Below are 20,374 nucleotides of genomic sequence, written 5' to 3' on the forward strand. Positions count from 1 at the left end.
GTGAATCAAAAGGTCCAATAACTCTCTGGCAGTAGTATTTCCTCGGGTGGCTGGTGCTCTGGACAACCTATTGTCTATTTTTTTTGTGCCACAGTCGTGCTATCTCTAAAATCAATATTTGCAAGTGAAATAAAGATAATTTTGTTCATTACAGAATATAAATGACCATCAAATAATCTATATTTTCTAATGTGTCAAATTCATATACACCACTGCCTCTCTTTGTCATTTGTTCTCCCGTGACAATCGTGGAGGGGAAACTGAATTGGATAGCAAAGACAGTAAAGGACTTACTGTTTTTTATTGGATAGAGATAAGGCTATGGTTCAGTTCCTGATGTTATCACCTGAAATGTTTTTTCAGCGTCTTTCAAGCGAGTGGATAAATTCCCTTCATCTACACCAATCTTGACTTCAAATGTTTGGTTAATTTAATGCAAAAATTCTGATATTGTAGTTTCTACACCGATGCTTACAATATTTAATTTCATGAGCCCAATACCTAGAAGAATGATGGAGTCACCTGCCCAATGACTATAAAACTGGTGGGACTTAATTTACTCTTGTTTCTGGAGTTTACAGAATATATAACATGAATCTATTGATAATCGTAAATTTGTTTCGTAGATTCCTAGCTTCGCCGGATGCCTATTTTGAATTATGTTCGCTATCTAAATGTTGATATACATTCCATTAGAAGTTTTGTAATTTTTTTAGTTTGTACTGTTCATACAAAGGTGTGGAGGTGTATATAGTGTTGGCTGTCAAATATCTTACACACTTTCTGTTGCTATATTCTTTGTATATCCAAAGATTTTCAATATTATGTTTAACATTATCATTTAGTAATCGATTTGTTCCTGTGAAGGGATATTGTTTTACGGCTTAAATTGGGTCATAACTTCTGAAATACGGCCTCATCTCATCATAACTACCGATAACCAGCCTGCAAAGAAAGTTATCCATTACATACTCATATTATCTTTCCAAATATTTTACTGATTTTCCTTTGATTTTTTTCTATATTAAATATGGCTGATTGATACAGATAAAAAATAATCTATCACCTGAGAGCAGAAGCCACTTCTTTATTGAAAAACTTCATTATGTAAAAGAATTTCCACTTCTAAAACTATAAAATATACTTGAATACATAAACAAATTATTATAATACTTCTATATAGAGATGAAATGGGAAAATAAATGAAATATAAGAAACATTTTTTGTGTTGTACTCTAATGACACATCAACAAACACCATCGAACTTGGGGCAAGTGAGTCGTCTGCAGCCGAAAGCGTGAGTTGTGAGTAAGCACGGTTAGACCCGGCAGTCTGAATGAATAGATTTTGAAGTGAATACATTCTGTTTTAAAGAATCATGGGCAATATTCACGCTGCCAGTCCTGCTGCCCCACCCCCGCTGCCACAGCCAGTGCCATTAGTTATTTCTGAAGAGAAAAAAGAGGAGGAACCAAGCAATGGAAATGGAGGGTCGGAAAATCCTGGCACTATGGAAGACATCCACAAAAAGTGCAAAGGTTAGTTTATTTGGATAGCTATTTATAACAGTGGTTCAAAGGAAGGTTCTCCACTTTACCCAGAGTTGATTAGAGAAGTAGCACTGAACCCAGAGTAAACATTTTGCTCAATTTTAGACATTATATTTGGAGATTAATCCACCGTATCCAAGGGACAAACGTAGGCTTGCCGTAGAGGTCACGGTAGCCTATTTAATACCTTGTAGCCAATTGTAGGGTAGGCTGCGTAATAATTAGATACTCACCCTATTTGTATTATGTACCGCAATGTATACCTTTGAGTAGGAATTTAAACTTTTGCCTGAAGTAGCCTACAAAGCCTCAGTTCGGTTATGTAACATTAGGGTCCGACAAGCATAAAAGTCAATAACTGATTACCCAATAGCTATCCCAAATAAGTTTGGCTAATAATTAGATTTATACATGTACAATTGGATAATTTTGTCTCTTAGGACAAGACTGGTTACTGCACAGTATATTAAGGGTACAGGAGGTCGTTGGGTTATGTCGGCATCGAGTTACGACAATTTTCGGAGCCTTTGTATATCAGCTGCCAGTTCTTCCCGTGTTGATTAAAAAATGGACATCAATTAACCTAAATGTTCCCCCCTAACCTAACCTACAAGCCATGTCCTTACCTACTTACCTAACAGGGGGCGTTACCTTACACTGCCGTATTCTAAGTTAGCCATAATGATACATACAGGTGGCCGCAATCATACATTTCTTTAGGAATGGTCTTCCACAAGGTACTTAAAATATCAGCCTAACTTTTTTTCGAGTAACAATGATGGGTTTGTTAATAAAACTAATTACTTTCCAGTACTGAAAGCAGCTAACACCATCGCCTGGCTACGTTGTAGTGGGTTACATGTCACTTAGCAGTAGTTCGGCATTTTAGGCTACTATTTGTGATTTTGGTGTTGCTCTTTTTAGGATATTATTTTTTTTTTTGCTTTACATCACGTCTGGAAAGCATAAGGGAGACTTTTGGTGGCAGTGTATCTAAGAAGAGGAAAGCCATTACAATGGTTATTAAGGTGGACATAATGAAGCAAAATGAAAAAGGGGAGACCCTGAAGAACGTAATTCGTGGGTTAGCCTTTAGTCCTTCTGCAGTAGCGACTATCATCAATGATAATTATCACATTCTTGAGTATGTGAAAGTATCTGCCTCAATGAAGTCGATCAGTATTACAAGACAACGCAGTAGCCGCGTGATTTAGATGAAGATGATGTTAGTGCTCTGGTTGTACGACCAGAATCAGGTGCGTAACCCAGTAAGCATCGATTCAGAAGGATAAGCATTTGTTTGAGACCATGAAAAATCAAAAGAGGCAAGAGAGTGAAAGTGGGGAGTTTTTGGCCAGTAAGGGGGGAATTATGAGATTTAAGTCTCATGCCTCAAGGTGCAAGGTGAAGCTGCTAGTGTTGATAAGAAAGTAGTAAGTGAATTTCCAGATTTGTTGGCCAAGGATATAAGGGAAGGCAAGTTCTGCACTGAACAAGATTTTAATGTGGATGAAACAGGCTTATTCTGGGAGTGTATGCCAAACAGGACCTACATTGCTGTTGGTAATGAGAGACTAATTTTGCTTCTTGGGGGATAATGCTTCAGGTGATTGCAAGATTAAGCTTATGCTGGTTGTAATGAAAGTACAGTAATACTTGGTGATAATTTCCAAGCTTTATTCAACACATTAGCAAACTACCATATCTGTAACAAAGAAAGGCAACAATGAATACAGTATCAACATAAATGCACATGTTAACACAAACACATAACTTATGAAAATCATGCTATAAAACATTAACATAGGAAGAACAAAACAATAAACAAAACAATATGAATACTCAAACATTGACAGTAAGAAACAGCTAAGACCAACTGATATTATCACATTCTCCCCTCCTAGAAAATTCAACTTTAATCAAAACAAATGTATTGGTTTAATCCCATCCATAGCGATCAGGCGGCCTTGACACACGAGTGGACCTTCTTATCTCAGTGGGCTCACTGGATTCATGACAATCACGGTTATCATGAGTTTGTGTATCCTGCACTTCAGTTGTATCTGGGGACTCCGTCTCTCCTGATGGTTCAACATGGTGTACAGGAGACGTTGCACCTGCAGGACTTGGGGCTAAGTCACGGGTAGACACAGTTGATTCTCTACCATCTGGATATTTGACATTTGCATACATTGAGTTTGCATCCATGAGTTGAACCTCTTCAGTTAACGGTTCATGTTTGCTAGACCTAACATGCCGTCGCAATAGTACAGGTCCAGGAGTCAAAAGCCATGACGGTAATGTACTTCCAAGACTAGAGCGTCGCTGAAACCTGAAAAAACGTTCATGAGGTGTCTCATTAGTTGCTGTACATAAGAGCGACCTAACTGAGTGCAAAACCTCAGGAAGTACTATCTCCCAGTGTTGTGTCTTCAAGCCACGACTTTCGAGTACTAAACAAATAGATTTCCAAATAATACCATTATATCTCTCAACCTGGCCGTTGCCCATCGGATGATAAGGTGTCGTTCTGCTGGTTGCAACCCCCTTCTGAGAAAGGTACAGTTTCAGTTCTTGGGACATGAAAGAAGCACCTTGATCTGAATGAATGAAACTAGGCATTCCACAAAGGATAAAGATAGATTCAAGACATTTGATCACTGTTTTCGAATGCATGTTTGGACAGGGAAACACAAAGGGGAAACGTGAATACTCGTCAACAACCGTAAGAATGTACTTATTGCTCGTGGTAGAGGGCAGAGGCCCCTTGAAATCAATGCTAAGACGTTCCATTGGCTGGGTGGCCTTTATGAGGACTCCTTTTCCTGGACGATGGAATTTTGGTTTTTGTTGGGCACAAATTCTACAAGAAGCACACACTCTTTTCACGTCATCTGTTGAAAATGGGAGGTTTTTGGATCGCACAAAGTGCAAAAGGCGAGTGACGCCAGGATGGCAGAGGTTCTCATGGATGTCAGTGAGACTTGACATTGAGGAAATAGAACAACAATAGGCACGAGTCAGGGTGTCCGGTGCAATATTCTGTTTCCCTGGACGATACTGTATAGTATAGCTGTAGGATGCCAGCTCCAACCTCCACTCTTGTATCTTGTTGTTCTTTATTTTAGTTCGCTTCCTGCTGTCTAACATGAACATCACCGATCTTTGATCAGTAATCAGAGTAAAATGTCGTCTCGCTAAGAAATGGCTCCACTTGCGAACCGCTTCAATAATAGCTGTGGCCTCTTTTTCCACTGCTGGATAATGCAACTCGCTACCCTGGAGCGTTCTCGACATAAAAGCTACTGGGCGGCCACCCTGATTCAAGACTGCGGAGACAGCAACTTCCGAAGCATCACACTCTACAACAAAAGGAAGACTCTCATCCACAGCCCGCAGTGAAACATCCATAAGTTGTTTTTTTAAAGAATTGAAAGCAGCTAGTGCTGGCTCGCTCAGTGGAAAAGTTTTTGTGTTCACTAAGGGATGTATCGTGTCAGAAAAACCAGGGATCCATTTGGCATAATAGGCAAACAATCCTTGAGCTCTTCGCAGTGAGCCCATATTTGTGGGAGGCGGTAATTCTTGAAGGGGACGTAATCTGTCTGGGTCAGGCTTTATAACATTATTCCCGACACAATACCCTAGAACATTGATTGTAGGAACAGAAATAACCGATTTCCCTTCATTGAGGGTAAGGTTCCGTTTCTGAACCACCTCCAAGAAGTTTTGAACGTTTTCATCATGTTCAGCCTGAGATGCTCCACCTACAGTGATATTGTCAAGGTATGGAAAAGTATCTTTGAGCTTCTCATCCTCAACTAGTTTGTCCATAGCTCTTTGGAATGCAGCTACACCATTCGTCACACCAAATGGAATCCTACAAAATTGAAACAATTTCCCTGCACCTTCAAAAGCAGTGTACTTCCTCTCACTCTCTTTAATGCTGATTTGGTGATATGCACTCTTCAAGTCAAATGTGGAAAACACCTTATATTTAGCAAGGTCATGTACCATATCCTCTATCCTTGGGAGGGGATAAGCATCTAGTTCTGTGTATTGGTTAATGGTCTGTGAATAATCAATACAAAGTCTCTTTTTATGCCTGTCAAGTGGATCTTTGACTACTACAACCTGTGCCCTCCAAGGGGATATACTTGGTTCGATGATACCTTCAGATAGTAAATGTGAAATTTGGTCTTTTACAAACAGCTGGTCATCTTGACTATAGCGTCTGGATTTGACTGCAATGGGTTTACACTGTCGAGGTAAGTTCGGAAACAATGACGGTTCATCTATGTCAGCTGTCGCTAGTAAACAAACAGGTTTGGCGCCAGTTATCTTCAAACTTGGTCTTTTCCCTTCATATTGAAAACTCACGCTCTGGTGTTGCTTTTGGAAATCATAACCCAAAATGACATCACAACACAAATCCTTCAGGACCCCTAGCTGTATACAGGGATATCTCTGATCAAGGTGAACCAAGTCTGCTATGACAAATCCAGAGGAACTAGCATTGAACGATTTTGATGCCATTGAGACCGCTGAGCTTGCAGGGACTACTGTCAGGTTTAGTCTCTGCGCTACTTCCTCACGTATAAAACTATCTGAGCTACAAGAATCGACTAGTGCCTTCAATGAGTGGCCATTTACAGTGATGTTTGTAGCTGCATGTGAAAGATTATTTGGTAAAGTGGTATTATACAATGTAGCAGTGGTACTACCTGAAATTTTCGATTTACAGACTTTTGCAAAATGGCCTGTTTTACCGCATTTGTTGCATGTGGCATTACGTGCGGGACAACTCACTCTACCTGTACTGTGAAGTGCATTACCACAAAAATAACATTTTCTCTTTGATAAGTAGGCAGCGGCAACAGCTGAACCTCCCGGTGAACTTCCTTCAGCTCCCTCTTGCGTTGGATGTTGCTGCTGGTCACCGGTTGGCTGCGCCTGCCGCTCTGGAACTAAAGCAGCAGTATGAGGAACAGGTGGCGATGCATATGCGTCGGCACTGCGCTGGGCAAGATCCAACGTACGAGCTTGACTGTGTGCAGTTTCCAGATTCAGTGACTTATTCTCTAGTAACCGCTGACGAATAAATACTGAGGCAATACCATTGATAAATGCATCACGTACTAGCTCTTGCCGATATTGTTCTGCTGTGACTGGCTGGAAGTTGCAGTCTTTGCTAAGTTTATGTAACTCACGCAGAAATTCGTCAATGGATTCTCCTGACTGCTGTCGTCGCGTCGCTAAAACATGTCTAGCAAAAATCTCATTTGGCAACTTGACATAAACACTATCCAGTTTAGCGATTGCACTCTCAAAAGTACTACAGTCTTCGATCAGTTCATATACACTCGAGGACACACAATTCACTAATGCCCTCAACTTGTCTGGTGCAGCATCTCCACTTTCTTCTATGAAATTAGTGAATGTTCTATGCCAGTGCTTCCACTCTTTGGCTGCATTGGACGAGCTGGGATCCGTGTCCAGTCTGGACGGCTTCAGTAACTTAGCCATGATGAGTTTGTGTTGAATAAATTGTAATGAAAGTACAGTAATACTTGGTGATAATTTCCAAGCTTTATTCAACACATTAGCAAACTACCATATCTGTAACAAAGAAAGGCAACAATGAATACAGTATCAACATAAATGCACATGTTAACACAAACACATAACTTATGAAAATCATGCTATAAAACATTAACATAGGAAGAACAAAACAATAAACAAAACAATATGAATACTCAAACATTGACAGTAAGAAACAGCTAAGACCAACTGATATTATCACACTGGTGTATCAGCCTGAGGATCCAAGGGCACTTGATGGGCTTTGGGATAATCACCCGTCATCTGGAAGTCTGATAAGAATTTATGGATGACCCTCTTGTTATTTGAAGACTGGTTTTTCACCCTCTTTGTGTCTGAGGTTGAGTAGTATTAGTGTAAGAAGGGCCTACTCTCTGAGGGGCTGATATTGCTGGACAAAGCTCCTGGTCACCCTGCTAACTTAGGTGACTTATATCTGAATGTCTAGATGGTTTACTTACTACCTAATGCTGGAATCACCTGAAATTTCTTGCTCAAGGTTTTTGCCAACCTCCAGCTGATGATAGCGGGTGAAAGTGTTGTAACGTCATATTACGATTTCATAGTTCGAGGTGAAAGTAGGAAAAAGTTATACAAAACTGATCAGCTGGTATCATAGCACCACAAAATTTTGTAGCTATTGCAGTAATATATATTATCTGTATATCACGTGAATTGAAAAATTCTACAACCACCACTGGATGAAGAGAGCAGATTTTTGATTATCTCTTTAGGCATGTTGGACTCAAGATCGCCAAGCAAGAGGAAGTCCTATCTGCAGCAGCCATCTTGTTTGTTTACATCCAAATTCATTCTCACGGTTTGTGCTTGCTTTCTGTCTAGTTGGGAAGCCAATAGCTCGAGCAACAAGCTCACGTGTGTGCCATTTTGAGTAGCAGCGGCGTGCTGCGGGTGAAAAAAGGCCTTGTGTGATTCCAGCTTAACACTACTTTCCTGTTATAACCTATGGTAATTGCTCCCTTGAAGACCTATTAATTCTGTAGGACAATTTGGGGCACCAGAAAAATAAGGACTTGACCCTCAAGATGTTCTGGAAGTCCAACAACATCCTAGATGTCATCAAGAATATTGCGGAAGCTTGGGATGGGGTGAAGCAAACCAACACGAATGGTGTCTGGGATAAGCTTTGCCTCCCAGTTGGCGAATGCTTTCCTGGCTTTAAGGAAACAGTTGAGGGTGATACTAAGAGGATTGTTGACGTTAGTAAGCAGCTGGGTCTTGAGGTGGATGCTGCTGATATCACCGAACACCTGGTATTCCATGATGAGGTGTTGTCTGCAGAAGAGGAAGAGATTTGGATCCCAGAAACTAAGAAATTTACAGCCAAGGCCTTGTCAGAAGGTTTTACCCTGCTAGAGGGAGCAATGGCAAAGTATGAAGATTAGGATCCCAGTGTCCAAAGGGGTCATGGATGCTGTAACTGCAACTGTGAGGTATTACAAGGAGATCTTGGATAAGAAGTGGATGCTTTCTCGCCAGACAAACCTGTTTATGTATTTTAAAAAAGGTAATGAGGTCTATCCCTAAACCTCAGCCCTCTACCTCTGCAGCATCTTCATCATCTTGTCCTGACGCTCCAGCTCATCCATCTTCTCCAGCACCTCTTCCAATATCTCCAGCATCTCATTCTGACTCTCCAGCTCTTCTTCCAGCTTCTCCAGCTCCTCTTCCAGCTTCTCCAGCTCCTCTTCCAGCTTCTTCAGCTCCTCTTCCAGCTTCTCCAGCTCCTCTTCCAGCTTCTCCAGCTCCTCTTTCAGCTTATTCAGCTCCTCTTCCAGCTTCTCCAGCTCCTCTTTCAGCTTATTTAGCTCCTCTTCCAGCTTCTCCAGCTCCTCTTCCAATTTTTCCAGCTCCTCTTTCAGTTTTTCCAGCTTCTCCAGCTCCTCTTTCAGTTTCTCCAGCTCCTCTTCCAGCTTCCCCAGCTCCTCTTTCAGTTTCTCCAGTTCCTCTTCCAGCTTCCCCAGCTCCTCTTTCAGTTTTTCCAGCTCCTCTTCCAGCTTCTCCAGCTCCTCTTTCAGTTTCTCCAGCTCCTCTTCCAGCTTCCCCAGCTCTTTCAGTTTCTCCAGTTCCTCTTCCAGCTTCTCCAGCTCCTCTTCCAGCTTCTCCAGCTCCTTTTTCAGCTTCTCCAGCTCCTTTTTCAGCTTCTTCAGCTCCTCTTCCAGCTTCTCCAGCTCCTTTTTCAGCTTCTTCAGCTCCTCTTCCAGCTTTCCCAGCTCCTCTTCCAATTTCTTCAGCTCCTCTTGCAGCTTCTCAAGCTCCTCTTCCAACTTTTCCAGTTTCTCAAGCTCCTCTTCCAACTTTTCCAGCTTCTCAAGCTCTTCTTGCAGCTTCTCAAGTTGCTCTTCCAGCTTTTCAAGCTCCTCTTCCAACTTTTCCAGCTTCTCAAGTTCCTCTTCCAGCTTTTCAAGCTCCTCTTCCAACTTTTCCAGCCTCTCAAACTCCTTTTTCAGCTTCTCCAGCTCCTCTTTCAGCTCTTCAGCTCCTCTTACAGTTTCTCCAGCTCCTCTTTCAGCTTCTCCAGCTCCTCTTTCAGCTTCTCCAGCTCCTCTTCCAGCTTCTCCAGCTCCTCTTCCAACTTTTATAGCTTCTCAAGCTCCTCTTCCAACTTTCCCAGCTTCTCCAGCCCCTCTTCCAACTTTTCCAGCTTCTCCAGCTCCTCTTCCAACTTTTCCAGCTTCTCAAGCTCCTCTTCCAACTTTTCCAGCTTCTCTTTCAGCTTCTCAAGCTCCTCTTCCAGCTTCTCTGGCTCCTCTTCCAGCTTCTTCAGCTCCTCTTTCAGTTTCTCCAGCTCCTCTTCCAGCTTCTCCAGCTCCTCTTCCAACTTTTCCAGTTTCTCAAGCTCCTCTTCCAACTTTTCCAGCTTCTCAAGCTCCTCTTCCAGCTTCTCAAGCTCCTCTTCCAGCTTCTCTGGCTCCTCTTCCAGCTTCTCTGGCTCCTCTTCCAGCTTCTTCAGCTCCTCTTCCAATTTCTTCAGCTCCTCTTCCAGCTTCTCCAGCTCCTCTTCCAACTTTTCCAGTTTCTCAAGCTCCTCTTCCAACTTTTCCAGCTTCTCAAGTTCCTCTTCCAACTTTTCCAGCCTCTCGAACTCCTTTTCAAGCTTCTCCAGCTCCTCTTTCAGCTTCTTCAGCTCCTCTTACAGTTTCTCCAGCTCCTCTTCCAACTTTTATAGCTTCTCCAGCTCCTCTTCCAACTTTTCCATTTTCTCAAGCTTCTCTTCCAACTTTTCCAGCTTCTCAAGTTCCTCTTCCAGCTTTTCAAGCTCCTCTTCCAACTTTTCCAGCCTCTCAAACTCCTTTTCAAGCTTCTCCAGCTCCCCTTTCAGCTTCTTCAGCTCCTCTTACAGTTTCTCCAGCTCCTCTTACAGTTTCTCCAGCTCCTCTTACAGTTTCTCCAGCTCCTCTTTCAGCTTCTCCAGCTCCTCTTCCAGCTTCTCCAGCTCCTCTTCCAACTTTTATAGCTTCTCAAGCTCCTCTTCCAACTTTTCCAGCTTCTCCAGCTCCTCTTCCAACTTTTCCAGCTTCTCAAGCTCCTCTTCCAACTTTTCCAGCTTCTCTGGCTCCTCTTCCAGCTTCTCTGGCTCCTCTTCCAGCTTCTCTGGCTCCTCTTCCAGCTTCTTCAGCTCCTCTTTCAATTTCTCCAGCTCCTCTTCCAACTTTTCTAGCTTCTCAAGCTCCTCTTCCAACTTTTCCAGCTTCTCAAGCTCCTCTTCCAACTTTTCCAGCTTCTCAAGCTCCTCTTCCAACTTTTCCAGTTTCTCAAGCTCCTCTTCCAGCTTCTCCAGCTCCTCTTTCAGCTTCTCCGGCTCTTTCAGTTTCTCCAGCTCCTCTTTCAGTTTCTCCAGCTCCTTTTCCAGCTTTTCCTTTATCCCTTTTTGACTCTCCAGCTTCTCCTGTATCTCATCTTGACTCTCCAGCTCCACTTCTACCTCCCAATAAGTCTCTCTCCCTCCACCACTTGAAACGACCCTTCCAGAGTGCAAACTAATCGCTGGAATGAAAGTAAAGAATTAGTATGTTACTTATTGCCTATTAGTACTGTATTAGCATAGGTACAATACCGTACCTTATAGGTTAGTGGTACAGTATTTGTATGTACTGTACTGTATAGGGTATAGTAATTTATGAATCGTAAGGGATTATTTTTTTTTCTTTAAAGTATATTATACATGTACAGTACGTATGGATGTATGTTTGTACGGTGTGTGTGTGCATATATACAGTATGTTACAAATATAAATCCGACTTATGGCGCTTCATAAAAATGTATCTTGTTCGTAACTCGAGGACTTCCTGTATCATATAAGGTGGAATAGAGCTTTGCTAGATTTCAGTTATTTTATGAGACACTTTTAGTAAGTAAGGTTAACTGAAGTTTGCTTTTTTTTGCTTTAAATAATAAGTATGAAATATTTTAAACTCTGGAATGGCATATTGTACTTGGTAAATGTATGTTTTTCTAATCTCTCTATAACACTTAGAGAGGCTATGTATTTTGGCATTTTTCTGTAGAGAGCACAATGGGTACATATGTATCTTAATACCATGAATATTTACTGATGAAAAGAAAAAGATTATCGTTGGACTGCCACTTTATTGTTAAAGTGGTAAAGGTTGCTTATTTTGCATGCAGCAATATTTTCAAGAAATTCTGGGAGCTTCAATGCTTTTCATCTTAATCATTACCTAACATTCAGTCTTTCTATACAATATTCTCTTCACTTACACAATGACTGTTTAGTGTGTAAAAAATGCTTGTGGCAATTACAATCAAATTAAATTCTAGACATGAAATCAAACCTCAAGCAGCTCAATATCCTTTGAGAAATTAAGGGGCCCAGCCGGAATGCCAATGTATGGGGGTATAGGAAGAAAAACTCTAAATCCTGATAAAATTCACTGAGCTTCTTATGGCAATGAAGAATGCGTATACAAGATTTGTTCCGTAACCGAAATACAAACCACGCTATTTACAAAGGGTATTACTTTTAGCGTAGCTGAAATGGCGAGCCATTAGAATTTAGAGGGTGTATTACCCCCCCGCGCTAGTTAGCGGGGGGGTAGGGGAGTGGTAGCTAGCTACCCCTCCTCCCCCTCACACACAAGTGAATACTCACTTTAACTTTTGGCTCGGACTGTGACAGACGTCTCTGTCTTGGTCCTCGCTTGGCAGCCATTGTCTGTTTTGTCTTTACTTAATCGCTTACTTTTCATTTACTCAATATATATGTAAACATGTTTTCATGTTTGTATATATATTTGAGTATAGAAATAAGTAAGTTTCCTTTTCAGATGTGTGTGTGTAGTGTACGATATCTACGTGGAGGCCTCGGCAGTTAGGCCACCACGGCGTATTTTATTGGTGGCGATCGAGTTTGACTTATGTCTTTCTCTCTCTCTCTCTCTTGAGGTCGTTCACCCTTTTACTACGTGTTACTACGCCCTTGTAGCCTAGCTTCCTTTCCGTGTGGGGGGTTGCTACGCCGTACGTTTGTATCAATTAGTTATGAATCTAATTGTAGTTGTTTTTTGTTTTTCAGCTTGTAGAACGATTCCTTTTGGGGTTTTCGTTCTTTCTTTAGTGTTCATTCATTTTTAAATTACATAATTACATAGTTACATAATTATAATTGTTATAATTCTGTTTGGTTACAGCTCTCCTTCCGCGAGTGTAAGTGGTTGTGAGGGCACGTGCCTGTTGTGTAATTCTTGTTCCTTTCCCTCGGGATTCCTCTTCGGAGCCTTCCCGGGGGAATGAATGTGTACTAATATTATTTGTTTTATTTATTTATTTTTTTTTTTTTTTTTACAGTTACCGATCTAGTTCGTTTCTGTAATATAGCAACGGTGTGAGCTGTCTGGCCGAGTCCTGGGGATTCGGCTGTTGCTGCCTCCCCCCTTGTATTTTCGTCAGGGGCGTGTCTCCTTCTACTGGTAGTACTCCCGTGTCGACGGACAGCTCTCCAGCTCATTTTAGAACAGTCAGGAGGCTTGCCTCCTTGGGCGGATGACTTTCCTTCCGAGGGAAGTTTTTCCTGTCCAGGCTTGAGTTTTTCCCCTTTTGGGAGGTTCTTCTCTTGCCTTTTTTTCGTGCGACTATGCTCTTGGTGCTGAGCGGTCGCACCTGCAGTTTCACTCAAGGGGCTGGGCAACTGCAGGAGCTCCTCTTTGGAGGATTGCTCCTTTTAGGTCACTGGCTGACCAGTCTCTTCCACGAAGTGTTTCTCTTTCGTTCGCGAGAGAGTACACTCATAGAGACTCCTCTTCGGAGGTTTCTTCTGTTGCTGTTGCTGTTGGCCTCCCTCGCCGTAAGGCCCACCGTCCGCCTCGTCGTAAGGGCCTCTCATCTCCCTATAAGGGTGCTTGAGGCGCCTTTTTGGATCTCCGTTTGCAGCCTACAACTCCTTTTTCTCGATCTTCCGCCTTGGTGCAGATGGACAGCAGTCTGATCTCGTCTTCCGACGGGCAACGGTCTTCCCGACGGACAACGGTCTGCCCGACGGACAGCGGTCTTCCGACGGACATCAGTCTCCCGGCGGACAACGATCCCTTCGGGGCAAAGTGTTGCCCCCACGGGGGTTCTTCCCTTGCGTGTCAGGTTTTCCCTGCGCGCCCTTCTGCTCATCAGCGCTCTCCTGTTCGTCAGCGCTTTCAAGATGATCTTCCCCGCGGTTCCTGTTGGTTCCTGTTACGCGCCCTGTGCGCCCACGTTCGCCCTCGCGATCTAGAACTTCGGTTCAGGTCGGGGTCAAGGACTCTTCTTCTTTGCGCAGGCTTCCACGCGTAGCCTTCTGCTCATCAGCGATCATCAGCTCGCCAGCGATCATCAGCTCGCCAGCGATCATCAGCTCGCCAGCGATCATCAGCTCGTCAGCGATCATCAGCCCGCCAGCGATCTCCGGATCGCCCACGTGTGTTACAGCCGGCACGCCAACGTTCTCCAACACTTCTGAAGGAACATGGTTCGCCAGCTACTATCTCACCTGCGCATGCTGATCGCCATCGCGCGACCCTCAACTGCGGATGCTGATCGCCATCGCCCGACCCTCAACTGCGGATGCTGATCGCCATCGCGCGACCCTCAACTGCGGATGCTGATCGCCATCGCGCGACCCTCAACTGCGGATGCTGATCACCATCGCGCGACCCTCAACTGCGGATGCTGATCACCATCGCGCGACCCTCAACTGCGGATGCTGATCGCCATCGCGCGACCCTCAACGGCGGATGCTGATCGCCATCGCGCGACCCTCACCTGCGGATGCTGATCGCCATCGCGCGACCCTCAACTGCGGATGCTGATCGCCATCGCGCGACCGCACGCCTGCGATGCTGATCGCCATCGCGCGATCGCACACCTGCGATGCTGATCACCATCGCTCAACCCTGCGCATGCTGATCACCATCGCGCGACCCTCAACTGCGTATGCTGTTCGCCATCACGCGATCGCCCACCTGCAGATGCTGTTCGCCATCGCGCGACCGCCAACCTGCGCATGCTGATCGCCATCGCGCGACCCTGGCATGCTGATCACCATCACGCGACCCTGCGCATACTGATCACCATCGCACGACCCTACGCATGCTGATCACCGCTCGCGATCGCTCACCTTCGCATACTGCTCGCCATCGCACGATCGCTCACCTGCGCATACTGTTCGACCATCGCGTCGGCATATCACAACGCGCCATCGCCAACCTGCGCGTTAGCGCTCACCAGCTCACCACCGATCGCTTGTTGATCCATATCGCCAGCAGTCCTCCTCGCCCACGCGGCAGCACGTTTCCTCGCCATCGCGCTAACGCTTGCGTTCGCCGCCTCGGACTCGCTCTCATCCACCTGCCCACCCTCACGACCGCTCGCCTGTGCAACCGCTCGCCCGTGCAACCGCGCGACCGCTCGCCCGTGCAACCGCGCGACCGCTCGCCCGTGCAACCGCGCGACCACTCGCCGGCGCGCCCACACGCCCACGTGCCTGCACGTCTACGCTCATGCTCTCCAATGTTCGCCCACGCGCGAACCAACGGTTTTTTTCCATCGCACAGACGGATGGTGTTCTGTCGCGCGAACCTACAGTGTTTCTTCGCACAAATGTCGGCTTATTTCTTGCAGTATTTATTGCTCGTCTATGGGTTATCGCCCGCCGACCACCAGGAATTCCCGTTGCGCGAGCTCCAGGGCAATTGCGACCACGATTCCCAATGGGGTTTTCGCAGCATGACCAGCCTGGCGAGTTCTTCTGGAGCGTATTTCCAGAACACTGTCTCACCCCGTAAATACAGAGCATGGCACTTGCAAGAATAGGAGAAACTTAAGGGAGATCTGAGCAACACTCCTCTATTCCTGAACCTGGGTTAGCCCTTCCCCGTCATTCCCTGGAAGGATTTTTGGCGGGGGGGGGGGGGGGGGGGGGCGGCTTTCCGTTCGAGATTTCTCCATCGAACAAGGGGTGACTGCTTACCTCTTCTTCTGGGAGCTTACCAGGTTCTTTCCCTCCTCGGTTACGGCCCGAGGTTTGGTTCAAGGAAGCTACAGGAAGATCAAGGGTACTTTCCTCCTCTCGAGCTCAGGCACCTTGGCCTTTCGTCGTTAAGTATCTAACTTGCGGACAAGCTCAATGTTGTACCATCTGGACGCGCTGACTGAGGGCTTCCTTCGGGTGTCTCATCTGTGGAGGTCGACGACCTCAGACACCCTTCCATCCTTGAGAAGAGTTTGTTTGTGCCCAAGGACAGAGACTTAGACAGCTGCTGTGCGGAGTAAATCGACTTCCGGTTTCACTCCTCCAAGGCGCTTTCTTCCAGACTCTGCAGGGCTCCAGCGCCTTTTCTTTCAACCACGTCGGCCTAAGTTATCGGCTACGACAACTGGGACAAGGTGTCCAATTGCAGTTTTCTCCTGTCAGGAACAGATGGCACGGGAGACTCCCCCGGGGGGGCATAGTCCTAAAAGGAGTTCACGAACTCTAGGATTGCAGGTTTTTCGCTGGGAGGATGCTTAAGGTTACTCATCCGAATGACAGCTTCCCGATGCCCATTCCCACATATTCTCTGTGAGTAGCCAAGGATATCGCGCCTGCCGTCTCTGTCAGCGAATTCAGTGTCTCTGAACCTCTATGCCATAGCATCAGCAGAGTTGCCCGGTTGGGCAGAATGATCCATACCTTAGGCGAAGGTCTTCCTTAGGATCATCGACGGCTTCACCCCCGGCCCCCACAGTCGATCCTTTCTTGTAAGGAAGGATCTGAGAGGGGATGTCCATTGTCGACCTCTCAGCCCCGATCAAGTTTGTCGAACAAACTTTGGCTAGCAGAATCGATCAGACTGGTAACGAGGCGACAGGACTCCTTAAACCCTGGATCGGAAGGACGGGTACTTTCAGTTTCCATTCCATCCATCTTCCAAGGTGCTCGTCGAATTCAGCCTAGACTGCAAGTATTCCTGCTTATGATGCAGTGTGGCTATCCCGCCGTGGCATAGCAAGTTTGTTTCCCCAGAGAACTCTCCCTGCCTTCCTCTTGGCCTCTCAGGTGCAGGCTTCCGCTTCTTCTGCTGTTTGGAGGGCTGGTCAACTCCGGTAGGCTCGGGTTTCGACCCTCTTCAGCGCCGGGACAAGCTTCCGGATGCTTACCATGAGTGTGGGCTCATGGTATTTTGCTTGGAGCCTTCTCTTCCTCTGCCTCAACATCTGGAGTATCTGGCCATGATATTGAGTCAACCGCCTTACCACATTGGAAACCCCGCTTTTCGTCCATCCAGCGAGGTTAAGCAACGTCGGTACTTGGATGGGTGACCACCTGGGGACGCCAGATTCTGTTACCACATCCTCCGAGCCTTCCTTTCGGTTGACTGTGGCAAGACTGAGGAGAGACGCAGTACCTGTTCTCAGTCAAGCAGAGCTTTCAGCCCTACCTTGGAACGTTTCCTAGTTCTTCTTTCCTCATTGACCCGTCTATAGTCCGAACGGTCGCCTCAGGATAAGTTCCATGTGGGGCGATCCAAGTTCCGGTGGCTTCAGGCAATGTTTAACCGGACTCCCTGGCCCTATGGGACCAGCGGAACTATTAGACCTGCAATGGGTGTTGACCTATGGAGCCTCTTGATGGTAGTGGATATTCTCGTCCTTTCCCCACATTCTTGATGCGGTTCTCGGACTCGTCAAACGAAAGGGGGGGGGGGGGGGGGGCATGTTCCGGTCCAGGCCTATGGTCAAGACCAGAAGGATACCTCTCCATCATTCAGGCAGGCTTAGGGGCCTTAGTATGGCCCCTCTTCAGATCCTACAGCTCCTGCCGAGTCTCCCCGTTGCGTGTCGACTTCATTCTGACCAGCAGGGGACGCATTTTCACACCTTCACATCTTGCAGTAGAGATACCGGGATGATTGAGATTCTCTCAATACCACCATCGGCTCTCTCATTCCAGGCAGGGGAATGTTTCTCTCAGACTATCCGAGCAGAGCCTCATAGAGAGAGTGTACCTAGGGGTCTTTGACCTTGGGTAACCAGCAAGTGCTGGTCTGGGGGACCTGATCGCGACAGCTTGGAACCTCAAGCTTCCGCTAGTGTTCCCCCCAGTCTCAGACCCCGAGACACTGGCAAGATGCATTCCGGTGATGGTGGGACAACTTCGACGCCTGCGTCTTCCCTCCTTTTTGTCTGCGGACAATGGGCCTCAACAAGACCAGGTTGTCTGTCAACCTTTCAATGGGAGAGCTCCACTGGGACTACGCGCAGAACGGTTTCTGGACCCTCTGCTTCCCCTGACGGAACTCCCGGGAGAGCTTCTCCCACGGCGCAGACTACTCAAGCAACCACACTGCGACATCTCTCCCAAACCGGGGCGTCGCTTCGGCTTCATGCCTGGAGACACTACGCTTCCTCCTCTAGAAGAGACAACCCGCTACAGTCGCGGTACGGAGGTCGCGTCATCTGCGATAGTCATCCACAGGGGTCTCCCAGGCAAAGTGAAGAGTCTAAGGTGGTTGGTGCCGTGGGAGATGTACCTCTTCCCTTGAGGCCTCTTCTCCAGCAATAACGGTCTTATTGCCTTTCGGCGGGAGGAAATTCCTTTCCGCTCTCGGCAATGAAGCCTGTCGCTCAGCCTTTCCCTGACCTTCAGGCTTAAAGGAATAACTTTTTCCTGCCCGCTGGATCTATCCTCGCTCATGCAAAGCTACGATCGTCCCTGCCCTAGTCGGAGGAAGACCTCCAACTTGGAGCATGGCTCGGACTTTTAGTCCTTTAAGAGATCTTCTCAAGACCCTTTTACGACAGGCCTCGGATTGTATTCCGCCTTGGGTCTTCTGCTCACTCTGGCCACGGCCAGTGTGTAAGCAATCTTCTTGGTCTCTTACTACTCCCCCCTTTCTAAGGAAGAGGGGAAGGCAACATTCAGGCTCGCTCCTGAGTTGTTGGCTAGACTCAGAATTTGAGGGTCCCGGCCCTTCGGTCCGATTCATTCAAGATTTCGAGTCTCCATTCTGTGTCTGATGTCCCAAGACCTTCTCTTTCTTGCCAGTAAGGAATCGAGAGGTTAGCGCTGGGAACAGCTGCAGTTTGTCCTCAGTTGCAGCCGATTTGGGAACACAAGGAGGACATGGGGGGAGAGTCACCAGTATACCTCTTCAGCCCGGACTCAAGGACATTCATCTCGTCCTGTCTTCAGACCCTCCCCCGTCACGTCGCCCTACAGCACGATGTTGGATACATCGCAACGTCCCTCGCCTTCGAGTAATACTACTCTGTGACGCAGGTGCTACAAGCTGGAGTCTGGAAGCGTCTGATGACCTTCGCAGCCCGCTTCCTGCAGGGCGTGACCCACAGGAGTCTCGATACGTTTTCTATCGCTCTGTGGTGGCTACACAACAGCTGGTCTAACCTCAGGCTCCCTTTTGGACAGGTAGCAGAAGGTTGAGGGCATTGTTATCAGGTTTTAGTCTGCACGAATGAAAGAAGTATGTCTGGCCCTTACTTCTTTCTTCATCATCCCCTCTACGGGGAAGCAGCATCCTGGTCTCTGCATAGCTGACCTTGAACCTCTGCAGGTAAACCATGCTTCCTTGTGTTCCGAGTATTGAGTCAATACTGTCGCGTCCCCCATACCCTGACGAGGTGGTATTGGGAACGTCCTAACCCAGAGTTCCTTCTGGAACTCCAGGTCAACTGCCTAGGACGAGTCACACTTCTTCCTTCACACACAAGCTTACGTAGGCCACATGGTTCCTTGCAGGGACTCCTTTTCTCGAGTGCGACTCACTCGGATTCTGAGTCCCCGGGTAAAGCCAAAGCCAGTATGGCTGGGGACTTTCCACCCTTCCTAAGGGATAAGTCACCCTTTGTAAATAGCGTGGTTTGTATTTCGGTTACGGAACAAATGACAAATTCGAAGATAATTTGTATTTTTCCTAACCATACAAACCTTAGCTATTTACACATATTTGCCCGCCAGCCCTGTCCCCCAAGACAAGTCCTACCTCTAAGTGAAAGTGAGTATTCACCTGTGTGTGAGGAGGAGGAGGGGTAGCTAGCTACCACTCCCCTACCCCCCCCCCCCCCCCGCTAACTAGCGCGGGGGTAATACACCCTCGTTAAATTCTAATGGCTCGCCATTTCAGCTACGCTAAAAGTAATACCCTTTGTAAATAGCTAAGGTTTGTATGGTTAGGAAAAATACAAATTATCTTCTAATTTGTCATTTTTTGTCAAGAATCCTTTTACTTTCATAGTTGCAGGGTAATTAGTAAAAGTAACTCAATAAACCAAAAACATATTTCCCTACAAGAAAATGCAGTATTTTTTCTATCGTTAATTTTGACAAGTATTACGTTTTAATGTAAAACAAAGTGTGAGCAATGGCATCTGTATAGATTTCACGAGTAAATTACACCCTTATGTCCTACCACAAACCTCATAGAGAGTACATGTTTGGGTTTAACCTCTGACAATCCCTCATTTTTATGTCTGTTTTTCTCGTTTTTGGCAAGAATTTCATCATGTCGCTCACATAAGGAAGAAGAAAATTCTCTTTAATAAGAGAGAGAAGTAGGTAATATCGGCGAAATTAGTTTGAAGGTTTACCAATACTCCTTTCTCTCACTCCAATACTAATGAGTCACACATATTTAAGAGGATCTGTCAAAGACCTACTTCTTCAGGAGGAGGTCAAACAGATATTAGACAAGCAGTTGAAAAGGTCGATGATTCAT

The 20,374-nt window shown here is 46.0% G+C and overlaps 3 protein-coding genes across 3 annotated transcripts in view; 1 reads left to right on the forward strand and 2 right to left on the reverse strand.

Annotated features, from left to right (window-relative positions):
* The first annotated feature begins 1,264 nt into the window (after positions 1-1,264).
* Positions 1,265-20,374, forward strand: part of Tom40 (Translocase of outer membrane 40) — a 72,880-nt gene continuing 53,770 nt past the window's right edge. Inside the window, exon 1 of the mRNA XM_068364086.1 lies at positions 1,265-1,538. Within this exon, the coding sequence (XP_068220187.1) occupies positions 1,379-1,538 (160 nt within the window). The 5' untranslated portion in view covers positions 1,265-1,378. The remainder of the gene's footprint in view (positions 1,539-20,374) is intronic.
* Positions 3,489-9,676, reverse strand: LOC137632208 (uncharacterized; the record flags this gene model as incomplete). The annotated part of the gene is made up of 4 exons (XM_068364095.1): positions 3,489-5,317; positions 5,459-7,160; positions 8,276-8,447; positions 8,715-9,676. Coding segments are annotated over 4 exons (4,665 nt in total), but the record flags the coding sequence as incomplete, so codon positions are not given.
* LOC137632209 (golgin subfamily A member 6-like protein 26) lies at positions 9,751-10,305 on the reverse strand (the record flags this gene model as incomplete). Its single annotated transcript, XM_068364096.1, has 1 exon — positions 9,751-10,305. A coding segment is annotated over one exon (555 nt), but the record flags the coding sequence as incomplete, so codon positions are not given.

Source organism: Palaemon carinicauda, chromosome 41, assembly GCF_036898095.1.
Source record: "Palaemon carinicauda isolate YSFRI2023 chromosome 41, ASM3689809v2, whole genome shotgun sequence".
In the NCBI taxonomy this organism is placed as follows: Eukaryota; Metazoa; Arthropoda; class Malacostraca; order Decapoda; family Palaemonidae; genus Palaemon; species Palaemon carinicauda.